General features: G+C 33.0%; 2 protein-coding genes across 3 annotated transcripts in view; both read left to right on the top strand.

Annotated features, from left to right (window-relative positions):
• The first annotated feature begins 2,330 nt into the window (after positions 1 to 2,330).
• On the top strand, positions 2,331 to 7,802 carry LOC111642042. The gene is made up of 4 exons (XM_023388305.1): positions 2,331 to 2,558; positions 6,944 to 6,985; positions 7,484 to 7,659; positions 7,737 to 7,802. The coding sequence occupies exons 1-4, from the start codon at positions 2,486 to 2,488 to the stop codon at positions 7,800 to 7,802; spliced, it is 357 nt and encodes a 118-aa protein (XP_023244073.1). The 5' UTR covers positions 2,331 to 2,485.
• LOC111642044 (A disintegrin and metalloproteinase with thrombospondin motifs 20-like) overlaps positions 7,750 to 14,034 on the top strand; it is a 7,637-nt gene continuing 1,352 nt past the window's right edge. Inside the window, exons 1-6 of one of the 2 annotated variants that reach the window (XM_023388308.1) lie at positions 7,750 to 7,808; positions 7,877 to 8,013; positions 8,218 to 8,273; positions 8,354 to 8,465; positions 8,532 to 8,639; positions 8,718 to 8,875. In XM_023388308.1, coding sequence (XP_023244076.1) covers positions 7,952 to 8,013; positions 8,218 to 8,273; positions 8,354 to 8,465; positions 8,532 to 8,639; positions 8,718 to 8,763 — 384 coding nt within the window. In that variant the 5' untranslated portion in view covers positions 7,750 to 7,808; positions 7,877 to 7,951 and the 3' untranslated portion in view covers positions 8,764 to 8,875. Of the gene's footprint in view, positions 7,809 to 7,876; positions 8,014 to 8,217; positions 8,274 to 8,353; positions 8,466 to 8,531; positions 8,640 to 8,717; positions 8,876 to 14,034 lie in introns of those variants that run through there. The other variant, XM_023388307.1, reaches the window with a different exon arrangement.

Genomic DNA, 14,034 nt, shown 5'->3' with positions numbered 1-14,034 from the left:
GGTGAGAAAGATGTAAGACAGGGGTGTCCATTCTCAATGACACTCTTCGCCATTTATATCAATGTTCTTTTCAAAAGAATTGGTGGAAAAAGTAAAATTAATTCAATATACATTCTTGGAATGCGGGAAAAAGTTAAATTTATGGGTTACGCAAATGACGTAAATTTTTTCGTCACTGATAGTGTATTTCTACCAAGGATATAGAATGTTCTTAATGTAGATGGAAATACATATTGATAAAAAGTAAAAACGTTTTAATGAATCGAAAAATGTGCAATTTTAATATTTATTTTGATAAATATCGAAACTTTAAACAATTATTAAATTTTGTATTAAGTTGTATTAAATATAAAACTTCATATACACTTAAGACAGTTCGATTTATAAATTTAATCAATTGTTGAAATAATTATAATTCTGGTTCGGACGTATACTGACTACAATGACAGTTTAAATACAGTGTGAATGTCCGTACAATATAAGTTGACTCGTCCATTTATAGACGACTAGCAGACCTAGCCACGCATTGTTGTGGCTCAAAATGTATCTGTTATAAATGTATAACACTTCCCCCGTGGGGGAAAATTTTTCGAAAAATTTTTTCTTAGTGTACATTCTCTTGACGTACCCTATTAGAACGCAATCAAAAGTGCAAAAACCCGCATCTAAAATAGTATAATAGAAGTGAAGTTCTTCACAGTAAGCCTTAATCCTGTCCCTCTCCCCCCGGGGGGAATATCGAAAAATCCCTTCTTAGTGTACATTCTGTTGACGTACCCTATTAAAATGCAATCAAAAATGCAAAAAACCGCATCTAAAATAGTATAATAGAAGTGAAGTTCTTCACAGTAAGCCTTCCCCGTAAGGCTTACCGTAAAGAACTGTCCATCCCCCATGTTTAACGGAATAATATACAGCCTATGTCCACCCTGAAGTTCCATTCTAAATATTGGTGAAAAAATTTTTGAAATCGGATGAGATTAGTTTTGGAGATTACCTGCTGCATCCAAACTTACTTACATACAAACATTACCTCTTTATAATATTAGTATAGATTAACAGAGACTTTAAGCTGGTAAAAACACTGCTTTATGTTCTGGTTGTCACTTTGCCGACCATCAAACTGCCGTTGTTCTGTGGACTGTAATCTAATCGTAGTGTAGAAATGTTTGTCCGTTAATATAAAACAAAAAAACCCAATCCGGAATATAATGTCGAGTCCAGTGAATTAAGTCGTAGCCGGGTGAAACGTATTTTCGGGTGACAAATTCATATTCGGGTGGCAGAATCATATTGGGTGAAAAGTGGACACGGGTGGAAGTGACCTCGGCAGAGAAAAGGTTTTAGGCAGCAGAAGAAAAGCCATTTCCACCAAGGCTTTTTCTGCTTGATAAGTGTTTCCACGATCACTTTGGACTCTTGTCGGTCGAGTCCCATCTCGCGTGATCGACATTCCACCGTCCATTCTGCAACTTCCGGGTATCGTTGTCCCAGGTAGTCGACCACAGTCGAGGCGCAATCGTCGGGAGTAAAGACAACCACCCGTTTGTTGCCGGGTGTAGGCGACTGGCACTCTCCGCTCTCCTCGACGTCTTGTGGAAGCACCCGAATCACTCGAACCGAAGCGGAAAACGACGAGGCGCTTTCCTCCCGCTTATCATCGGCCGAGGTGTGCCACTTCTTTAATTCCTTGAAATTATCCATTCTGCAAAAGGAAGAAACGACTATTACGAAAATGCAATTTGTATTCGTTAAAGGAACATTCGTTTTGTTAATTTAATTTCATGTAAATTGTAAGATTCCTAATGGAAAAATAATTTTAAAAGTGATCGTATTAATTATAGAAAATTGTACCAAATCAATATTATAATAAAATCTCTGTTAAATGCACTAATTTTATCTTTCCAACGAATTTTAATGTCTGACATATAATTAGAGAAATCAGTTTCTACAGATTATAGTATTTATATTTTGCTTTAACAATTTTATTAAATTTGGGCTTAACAAAGAATGAAAATAAGTTGAAAGACTCCGTTCGTCGTTTCAGTCAATTGTTATGCAAGTAGAGATACATCGGAAAATCGTGGACACTAATTGTAATATTCGGCTTAACAATGTTCAAAAATTCGTAAATATAGGAAGATCGTAGTCTAAACTTACGGATAAAACTGCAGCAATGAAGAAAAATGCAAAGAAACACTTGAAATGAATAATTTTCAATCGCACGAACTGAAAAACCAACCGTTCGAATCAACAATAAACGACCGCTCGCAACAATAAAACTCTGACAATTTGTTAGTACAGAGTTTTATTGTTGCGTTGCCACGAAATTTAATATTAAAAGTTTTGCCGAATTGCGTGATTTGCGCAGACTTTTTCTTGTGTATATTAATTTCTGAGTATTAGAATTAATCGAATTTTTCCACAAGAAAAAAATGTTTTATTACAGATCATCCACCAGTCAACCAAGCCATAAGAGAAAGATATGATTTTGACGTTGTGGGGATGTGGCAGTTCACGTTTAGGTTGGCAAAGTCGTTGGAATGAGACAAACAGATGTAATTTTTACTTTGTTATACGGAATTTGCGTATATTATTTATTGTTTTTTGTATTTTCCTGTATAATTTCAATATTTATTTGTTATTTTCGTATTAAATTATCTACACTTTTTGTTTTGAGAAATAGGTATTGAATCTGGAAATGACTTACTGTATTTCACTTTATTACTAGTGGGAAANCCCCTATGCACAAATGGAGACTTGGGGCTACTACCACATACAAACACCATTCACGTGTGATGTGTACTTTTGGCGGAAAAGTGAAATATAGGGACATACATGTCCATTTATATATATATATATAGATATAGATTAACAGGAAGAATTTTCTCTCTTGCTGAGTGGTAAAATCGATTGATGCTGTAGAACGTAACGTTATAACTTGTAAGTTTTTTAATTTCTGAGTATTAGAATTAATCGAATTTTTCCACAAGAAAAAAATGTTTTATTACAGATCATCCACCAGTCAACCAAGACATAAGAGAAAGATATGATTTTGACGTTGTGGGGATGTGGCTGTTCACGTTTAGGTTGGCAAAGTCGTTGGAATGAGACAAAGGAATGTAATTTTTACTTTGTTATACGGAATTTGCGTATATTATTTATTGTTTTTTTGTATTTTCCTGTATAATTTCAATATTTATTTGTTATTTTCGTATTAAATTATGTACACTTTTTGTTTTGAGAAATAGGTATTGAATCTGGAAATGACTTGCTGTTTTTCACTTTATTACTAGTGGGAAAAATTGAATTTTCTCCCTCATTCGCTCCACTGACAAACAGTTTTAACCATTCACCAAGTTATTTTAGCTTTATTTTTGTGCTTGCAAGATGAAAATGAATCTTCACTCTCTTTCTTTGCATAAGATCAACTAACTTTCAACACTTCCCAATTAATGTTTCGATGTTTAAAGTATCAATTCTTATACTTGTCTTCCTCTTTGTCTTCTCTTACTTCTCTTTCTAGACTAACTGTTTAGCCGAACCCTTACTTGGTTTGGTAGCCCAAGTTTATTTGACACAGTTTTCGGACGACATGACTGCAAATCGCTTGCGCGGTACGCCCAAACAAAGTTGTAACTTGCTTGTAGCCTAGCGGACATTCTATATAGTTTTGGCATAGATTTTTGTGACGTCAATTCTTCTTCTTCATTTTGGAAGGAACCCTCCTCTTTTCCTCTGAATCAGAGGAAGTTGAAGATGTCACACATCGATAAATTTCCTTATTTCTAAAGTAAATAAGGCGTTGAGGACAGGTGCTATCCCAGAAGAATGAAAGAGTTCTTTATTGGTTCCGGTACATAAGAGTGGTTCGAAGTTGGTGCCTAAAAGTTATAGAGGCATTTCGTTGTTGTGCTGTGTTATAGGTTAATAAGTTGGTTGAATATGACAGATATTATGTGAAAGAATTAGACTGGTTTTCGTGCAGGTTATTCGACTGTTGAAAAAATTTTCATTCTGTATGCGATTAAGATATTAAGAATGAAACGGCGTAAGGTATATGCATTTTTTTTGTAGATTTAGCATCAGAATTTGATACCATTAACAGGAATTTATTATGAAAGAAATTGTTAAATTTTGGATTAAGATTTAAATTTGTTAACTTGCTTGTAGAGTTATATTATGGCTCGTATGTTAGTATTAAATAGGCTGAGAACAGCAAATCCTCTTTTCTTTTCAAACAAGGGTGTTAGACAGGGATATATTTTGAGCCCCATTCTTTCTACTTTATATTTAAATGATTTATTGAACTGTATTAATAATTACAAAGTAGAAGTCATTAATGTTGATGGAGTCAATGTAATATTGACACCATCATTATCAATATGGGCCGAATGCAATAATAGCGTATGCGGATGATGTGGTAATTGTGGCTGTATCAAAGATGTCGTTACGGGTGCCGATCGACCTTTTGGATAAATATAATGGATTACACTCTACAATCGAATCTTACAAAATCTAAAATTGTTGTTTTTCGAAATGGTGGCAATGGTTCTAAGTTTGATAAATGGTGTTTTAGTGATGTCCCCATATCGGGTGTTTCACAATAGAAGTATTTAGGTGTGACCTTTAAAAGCAATGCTAATTTTAATACTCGTCTCAGGACTCGTAGAATTAATGCTGAGATGAAGGCGGATAAAATTGTACAAATGTGTAACTTTGCGAAATTGCGTAATTTAAGGAAGCAGTTAAAGAAATATAATGCAATTGTAGACTCCTCTCTTCTCTATGCCTCTGAGTTGTTAGGGTTTCAGGAGGGAGATTTTGGATATAGTATTACCTACTTATGTTAAGAGATTGTATGGGCTCCCAAGATGCACTCCTGGATATTTACTGTGTGTGAAATGTTTACCGGTTCCATTGTTTCGTATGATCCTGAACAAATGCGTTAATTGGGTTTTTAGAACTTTAAACCCGGTAGAAAAATGTCTTAGCAAGATTTGTTTGCGTTTTGTTTTGAAACGGATAGTGTTGCCCTGAACGAAGTTTGTAAATTGTACGAGGAATGGGATTAACTTTGAAATTTTTAAAAAAAATGTTAATGGAGTTTATTTACTAAAGTTGAATAATTTCGATTATTATATTTCGAAGCTGAATTTTCTTTAGTACTCTTTCTGTCCTGTGGGCACTGAGAAGGCCTCTCTTAGCAAGCCTCTTATAATTCGGTGAAACCCACAGCAGGGCCCGACATATCCAAACGGCCCACATCCGAAAAACTCCGGGAGATTTTTATCGATTCATCTTCCAGAGCGGTAAGCTGCCAACTTTACCTCTTGGCCATCCGGCCGTCCAAAGATAAATAGTTTGTTAAGTTATGGCAACGCAACACTTGGGCGATCTGCCTAGGGGATGCCTTCTAGGAGGTCTTTTTAAGGAAAACTAGCATTTATTTAGGCATTATAGACATGGAGAAAACCCGGAAAACTCCACGTGGCCAGCCTGTCCGAGCCCACGACCGAACTCCCAGTGTTTGTTTTTGGATAGTTTTCCCACTTTTAGGTTTTTGTAAAACAAAACCTAAATTCATTCTATTGAATTTTAGGTAAAGTTGCTGTATATATTGGTTTTATATTAATAAACTAGTAGCCCGGGAATCCCCTTAGTGGGTGTTCTTTACAAATTTCCATGAGGCACGGTTCCTTTGACTTTTTTGTTCCTATCAGTATGCTTTACAGCTCCGTTAATGTCCCAATGGTAAAATTTACCCTCCGAATGAAGGGTTGTCAACCCCAAACTGTATTCCCCTGTGCGAACAATAAAGTCAAAAAAACCATACACCTATGAGCGACCCTTCGCGAGATATAAGCCCCTGAAAATTCGCCTACGTCATTTCCGGTCAAGTGACACGGTGGTCAATAAGCCTACCGCGCGAAAAAAATTAACGCGCGCTCGCGCGCACTCCAGGGGTCGCCGACCCGCTCATTGGCAGGGTAAATTGTGGCAAACAGGTCACGTGACCCGTAGAATAATTTTCGGAGGGCTATATCTCGGGAAGGGTTGCGCGTACGGGGATGGTTCATTAAACATTTATTGTTCGCACAGAGGGGGGGTCGCCACCCCTTCATTCGGAGGGTAAATCTTACCTTCCCAATCGCGTCATACGGATCTATATTTCTACCTATTAAACACTCTATAAATACTTTAAAACTTTGTTTAATTTGTTTATTTACCTTCGCTTGTAAACCTCGATTTTAAATGTATTTTTCCCGTGAGTCAATGCCCGACGTTCACCGAGTCACGGGATGTCGTGAACGTGCGGCGCAAGGTTAATCGAGGCATATAATAAAGTAAGGCAACGCATATAATAATTACTTATATTATTCCGTGGTATAAATAATGAATTCATATCAATAATAAATTCCTATTACAAATAAAAATAATTTATTGTTAATTTAAAATCATCGCGAGGGCGCCTCTAGTGCACGTTTTTAGCATACCGTTACGCGGACAGATGGATACCCGTTCAATGGGTTATGTATATAGATATGTTGTATAATCTTGTATGATTTTTTGTATGCTTCTCCCCGCAGAATAAAATATAAATAATTAAAAATATATTACACTATGAGAATGGTATATCTTAAGTAGAAATTTACCAATATTTAATATTTATTAAATTATAAATGCTATCGAATATTCTGTTTATAGTGTTTACGAAATTAAATGTAATCATCGACCCAAATTATAAAGAAAGGAAGTAATTTATTTTAATCGATATAAATTCCATGACAGAAAATTCAATTAAAATTAAGTTAAGATTCGATATCCTTTATCGATAATAAATTATTATTAATACTTAAATTTCGATGTAATTAAGACGACATTTCAAATCCAAAAATGAATTGTTTAATTACATTTGCAATGGTTTTCTCCATTATTATAGTGGATACTTATGAAAAAAGTTTCGGACTCAAGCAATCGAAAAGTAAGTGTATTTTATACATTTACTCGGATTGACTATAAGAGAAACGGATATAAAAGTAGTAATACAGTAGAGCGTCGATTATCCGAAAGTCAATCATTCGAAACGTCAATTATCCGAAAGAATTCCAGTCGGCAAATTTAAATTTTCGCCAGTGCTGTGGCGCTTCAATCTTTGGCTATGTCTTGGGCTACTCAAATATTTTACGTTTTTGATACTAAATTAACATCTGAAGTATAATTTTTCATTGTTTTTATATTTTTCAATATATTTATTTTGTTTGTACAAAATATAAAAATAATTTTTAACGATAAAATAGTCTTTGTTAGGCTTAATATCGACGAAAATTCAACGCGAAGCGACACGCAACGGAAAGAAATTTCAACATAGGATAGGTTAAAATTAAACAATTTTTTCGTACATAATCGGTTATCCGAACAACCCCAGTCCCCAATTGATTCGGATAATCGACGCTCTACTGTATTTAATTTACTTTGGTAGAATCATCTGTGACAGAGAAGAGAACCGTAGATGATGTAGCAGATGCAGAGGATTTTGAAATAGATTCTACATCACCGTGTCCGGTGATTGAATGTGTGATAGTGACCGATAGTTTCATGTCTACATATTTTAGCGAAGAAGAAATAAGACCATATCTAAATAAGATAATTCGTATGGTAAGCTTTAAAAAGTTGATTTATTATGTAATCAAACTTCTACAATTCTTTATTATATTAATTTTCTTGTGTTTCAGTCACAGGAAAGATATCTCGATGAATTAGAACTCAATCTAACACTTCGTTTGATTGGACGTATCTAATATACAGTAAGTTAAATGATAGCGAAAAATATCATTTATATTTCGTTTTTTCTTTATGTATATTTTAATTTCAGAGCGAAACCGAACCGAATTACATTAAAGAAAGTCTCTATTCGCCCGATATCATCGCTGGTAGTGTCCTTTCTAAAATGATTGAGATTGAAGACAGTCCTGTTGTATCAAGAGCCGATATTATTGTTCTTCTAACTGGGTAAGAATGAAGTATGACAATAGATTTGTATTACGCTTTAACGGTAGAACCAAAAGAACGAAAACTATTATTTAATTCATAATTATCGAATGTTAATGCTAATTGACACGATTACATTTCAAATATCGTTGATATTTGTTTTATACTTAATCGATTTGTTTTTTTTACTTATAGTAAAATATAAAAAAATTATTTTTCTTCCAGACGTAGTCTAATTTTATCTCTCCCAAAGCCAGGAGAAGATCCACATCACATCTCCGGTAACAAATCTAGAATTTCAAGTTACGTTTTTATTTCAACAGGATTTTTAATGTTATGAGCATTAAAAATTTCTTTGCAGGTTTGGCTTTCGAAGGAACTGCTTGTAATTCGTGGAACAAATTTGCTATCGCAGAACATAGCATCTTTACGGACTATGCGGTTGATACCTTTATTCACGAAATTGGACACTTGTAAGTAATTTTTTTAAATAGTTTTAAATCCAAATGACATTTTTAAATAGGTAAATGATATTGTAGAATCAATATTGGTCACGATTCGGAAGCTAAAAATTGCTCACCCACCTTGCTTCCTGGTAAAAATCATTATTCTTATTGCGCTAAGAAAGGCGTAACAGAATTTTTAGAGTAAGTTTAATTTCTTTTATTAAATTTACATATAATTTGTGATTGAATATTTTAATAGTTCAATTTTGCTTTTAACAGTACACACTCGTGTTTTCTTGATCACTGTGACAATGTTCAGAAATGAGGAGTGGATATCTCCATAAATCGACTGCATTCATCGATTGACAATAATTGTTCCTATATTAAAATTAAACTACAACTATAGTAACTTAGTATCACGTATAAACATTCAAAAAGTTCTCAATGTAACTATTTTTAATATCTGTTCTGTAATATTATTTAAATTTAATTAAAATAAATGACCTAGATATTATTTTGTTATTTATTTATTAGTATAATGTATAATACGCATATTTAGTCACATACATAAAGAATTTAATAACAATACAAGCACGGTTTAAAAATACGTGATATTTAGGCACTTAGCGATGAAAGGTATCTTAAAAAACACAAAAAAAACAATGATAGAAGAAAGTCTAAAAAGGAAGATTACGTTTTGAATACTTATTTGTCAATGCGCTTTTAATGTTTAGATCTAAAGAATATAAATATTATTTTGTTATTTATTTATTAGTATAATGTATAATACGCATATTTAGTCACATACATAAAGAATTTAATAACAATACAAGCACGGTTTAAAAATACGTGATATTTAGGCACTTAGCGATGAAAGGTATCTTAAAAAACACAAAAAAAACAATGATATAAGAAAATCTAAAAAGGAAGATTACGTTTTGAATACTTATTTGTCAATGCACTCCTAATTTTTAGATTCAAAGGATATAAATATTATTGAATAATTTACGCTACTATGATTTTGCATCTGTGTATTATCGAGAAGAAAACTGAAATGTTAACAGACCGCGTTATAATAAGAATATTTCTTATATTCCTATTCCATTTCTTATATTATTCCATTATTATATTATATTCCATTTCTTATATAGGAATGTTTCTTTGATATTTTCATCGATGTTTCTGCTTTGTTAAAAGAAGAAACGTCAGCAGTTATTTTGAAACCTTAATCATACAATCATCAAAGTTGAATCATTATATGCTAAGAGAACAATGAAATCTACATTTATAAATAATTTATAATTCAAAATTAACTTAATTGTTTATGTTCATTTTTATCTTTTATGTGATAATCTGGAGATAAGGGGGAGATGTTTTAACGAAGTTGTTAAAATGATACGTAAATTAATTTCAAATAATGATTTTTTTATTCAAGTTTAATTTATTTTTGTAAAAGGAAGCACTTTCTTTCTTGGAAAAAACAGTTTAGTTCGTTCTAAATTGATAATTCGAGCGCGGAATCTCATTTCGCTGGTCTACCAGAGGCCAAGCGGTTCCGTTTTCTTAACACTGGGAGTTTGGATGTGGGTTCACGCATCGTCAGGACGGACTGGCCGCGTGGAATTTTCCGGGATTTCTCCACGTCTGTAACGCCTGAATAGGGTTCAGTTACTCTTAAAAATACCTCCCGGAAGCATCCCCTCTAGACAGATCGGCCAAGTGTTGCGTTGCCATAAGTTAACTAAACAAACAAACATCTGACTTCACTATCCCCAAGACCGTCCGACTTCCTCCTCATGTCAAAAGTCTGGTGTCTGGTTTGATAGAGAACGTTTTTATACTTTAAAACTGATTTTTAGTGAATATTTCGTATTTTCCTAAAACCGCAGAAAAATAGAAAGTTTATGTTTCATGTCATCTACACAATTCTTATGATTCATTAGAAAAGTGAATTCCTACCTTCAGAAGTAAAAGTAACACTTCGTAGTTCTTTAGAAACAGTGTGTTAAACGAATCGTAGACAATTGCCATTAGTCCACTGATTCTATATACAAGGTAAAGATCACTTCTTTACTGCGCTTTTAAGGAGGATGCACACATGCGGCGCGACAAGGAAAAGCGGTGTCGCAAACGCATCTTCGTCGCGCGGCACCACAACCACACAAGCGGCAATCCGCATACATTTCGGCGCATGCGTTTAGTATTCAAGATGGCGAACGATTTCGACACCGTTACTATCCACATGCTTGCAAATTTTGTTTTGTACGGTTTGCTTTATTTAGCTTGATTTTGTCGAAGATTCGAACGAAGATTTTGGATTAGAGCTATTTTCTTGGATGTAGAAAGAACTGGTGTACAAAATAGGCTTATTCCTCGATTAAGATATCTCGATAAAGAATACTATTTCGATTAAGACTCGGTTGTTTTGTTCTTTGAATTAAATTATATATGATTATTTGTTAGAATTTGTGTTAAATTTATTATCCTTTTAAATCGAGGCCACAAGAACACTACCTTCTTTGTCATTTTCTCTCGCTAGGCCATGCTTCTCGCTAAGGTGTTTCCCGCAAGAATCCATTTGCGTCCTGTGCCGATATATCGTCCGAAATTTATAGACCTTCGCCGAAAGAAACTTCGGAAATTCCGATCTGCATTCACCAGACGTTTTCCACTTCGAGAACTGGGCATAAAATGCATTGTCTGTTCAACGATAGGAAACCATTTTCATCACCGGACTCTCCTCTGTTACTTTTCAATAAGTAGCAGAGCAGATATTGTTCCATTAAGTAAACTAGTCCAACAACACTGGGAGTTTGGTCCTGGAATCGAGCTGCGCTCTGACAGGCTGGTCACGTGGAATTTTCTGAGTTTTCTTCATTTCTCTAACATCTAAATAGAAGCCAGTTTCCCTTAAAAGACCTCACAGAAAGAACCCCCTAGGCAGATCACCCAAGTGTTGCGTTGCCATAAATAAGCAAACGAAAAAGAAACGAAAATAAAAATTAATCGATTTATAGAAATTCAATGAAATGTACGACATCATGTACGTTAGAAATATTTCAAAGTAAGTACCGAACCGAGTTTCTTAACAATTGGAGGAACGGCCTAAAAGTGTATACTTCTAGGCCGTTCTAGCAAACAAACAAACAAATATCCTTACTTATAATCGCACATGTCATTCTTTATAGTTATCCACAAAAAATCTCCAAAAATAAGACTGATTGACAAGCGTAATGCTTAGCACGAGCTTCGATTACGTAAGCACGTTTTTCATTGTTGCATAAACAATAAGTTATAAGAATAAGTTTTCAACTATTGTTGAAGAAATTTATCGATTGTTAAAGGTTATATTATCGAAAGTTAGTAGTGCGTAAAAAAATGNATCTTCGATTACGTAAGCACGTTTTTTATTGTTGCATAAACAATAAGCTATAAGAATAAGTTTTCAACTATTGTTTAAGAGATTTATCGATTGTCGAAAGTTATATTATCGAAAGTTAGAACTGCGTATAAATATAAATTGTATAAGTAAGTTTTATTATATAATTATATTAACTGTTTAATAACGTGTTCGCAATGAATATAAACACATACAATTAATAGTAATTTTACGGGATGTTTAAATAACAAAATTAAAATGTTATACGGTGGAACGACATTTAACTTTGCATTCGTTTTCTGCTGGAGACAATTAGAGCGTTTGACGATTTTCTGCAAATGAATAACAATTTATTTTTTTATTTTTGTATCTTTTGTAATAATTCCTAATCCGGTTCCATTACAATGAAAAAAGCATCAAAACAGAAATTACGACAACATTTTTATAATAAAATAAGATACTCAAAAATAAAATTGAAATCAATTGCTAATTTAAAATAATCTTATAAAAAGTTGTCACAACTCTAATCTAAAGGCTAATGTACTAGTGTTTAATGCATACTTACGACTTGATTTTGAGTACATTTCAGGTTTTGGTCATTAATTAATTAAACAATGCTATATTTTATATTTACAAACTGCCTATTACATTATTTATCGACATTGCTGAATACAGATACAGCAAATAAATCGATCTTCACCGCTAGATAAATGCAAACAATGCTCATTTATAAGAAAAAACTTGTAACGAAAGGGTAACAACTGTGGCAATAATTTTTAATTGGTTAAAATTATCCATTGATTTCCCTTTATTTTTTATCGTTGTTATAAAGATATAAATAGACATTTGATTATTTACATTTTTGAAGTTAATCTATAAACTGAATATTAAAAAACATTCTACTTAGACTTTTTATTAAATTGTAACAATCAAGATAAAGTAATCTTCTGAGTATACGCTAATAAATATCTGTTCATTTATATCGTTAAAATCAAGAAATTTCTAAGCAGAAATTAATTGATTTGAACGTAAAAATTTATTTTCAATTTTTATTTTTGTTGATTTGCAATAAAATAAACTTTCAAAATATCTTTCTAGAATAACAATTTTATGTTTACTTGGTGTAAACTGTTTGTCATTTGCTTTGTTTATCTTTTTTAAATTCCTATATGATTTTAAATTTAGGCGAAAAAGGCGATATTAATAAACATCAGTCATCCGAAAAAAAAGNATTCCAGTCGGCAAATTTAAATTTTCGCCAGTGCTGTGGCGCTTCAATCTTTGATTATGTCTTGGGCTACTCAAATATTTCACGTTTTTGATACTAAATTAACATCTGAAGTATAATTTTTTATTGTTTTTATATTTTTCAATATATTTATTTTGTTTGTACACAATAAAAATTAATTTTTAACAATACAATAGTCTTTGTTAGGCTTAACATCGACGAAAATTCAACGCGAAGCGACACGCAACGGAGATAAATTTTAACATAGGAAGTTAAAATTAAACTATTTTTCGCACATAATCGGTTATCCGAACAACCCCAGTCCCCAATTGATTCGGATAATCGACGCTCTACTGTATTTAATTTACTTTCATAGAATCAATTTTTAACAATACAATAGTCTTTGTTAGGCTTAACATCGACGAAAATTCAACGCAAAGCGACACGCAACGGAGATAAATTTTAACATAGGATAAGTTAAAATTAAACTATTTTTTCGCACATAATCGGTTATCCGAACAACCCCAGTTCCGAACTGATTCGGATAATCGACGCTCTACTGTATTTAATTTACTTTGGTAGAATCATCTCTGACGGAGAAGAGAACCGTAGAAGATGTAGCAGATGCAGAGGATTTTGAAATAGATTCTACACCACCGTGTCCGGTGATTGAATGTGTGATAGTGACTGATAGTTTCATTTCTACATATTTTACCGAAGAAGAAATAAGACCATATCTAAATAAGATAATTCGTATGGTAAGCTTTAAAAAGTTGATTTGTTATGTAATCAAACTTCTTCAATTCTTAGATTTAGTATATGTCTCTTCAATCCGAATGGTTAACAAACGGTAGACTTTCTTTCAGCTCTGAGGTTAAGTATTCCTTTATTGTAAATTACATATGCATTTCAGGCTTGTATGAGCCCCTCTTCAGTGTAAATTCTACACAAAATTTAAAAACAAAAAATCAATTTACAAAATTTTTTCC

The sequence above is a fragment of the Centruroides sculpturatus genome, unplaced genomic scaffold (genome assembly GCF_000671375.1).
Source record: "Centruroides sculpturatus isolate CEXI.00-Female unplaced genomic scaffold, Cexi_2.0 scaffold1466, whole genome shotgun sequence".
Lineage (NCBI taxonomy): Eukaryota > Metazoa > Arthropoda > Arachnida > Scorpiones > Buthidae > Centruroides > Centruroides sculpturatus.
This window is presented reverse-complemented; position numbering and strand designations above follow the sequence as displayed.

Coding starts and splice junctions, on each gene's coding strand:
- LOC111642042 (XM_023388305.1), top strand. CDS start 2,486: ATGATTTTGACGTTGTGGGGATGTGGCAGTTCACGTTTAGGTTGGCAA. Junction 2,559..6,943: donor TTGGAATGAGACAAACAGAT/GTAATTTTTACT, acceptor CCATTATTATAG/TGGATACTTATGAAAAAAGT. Junction 7,660..7,736: donor TAAATAAGATAATTCGTATG/GTAAGCTTTAAA, acceptor CTTGTGTTTCAG/TCACAGGAAAGATATCTCGA.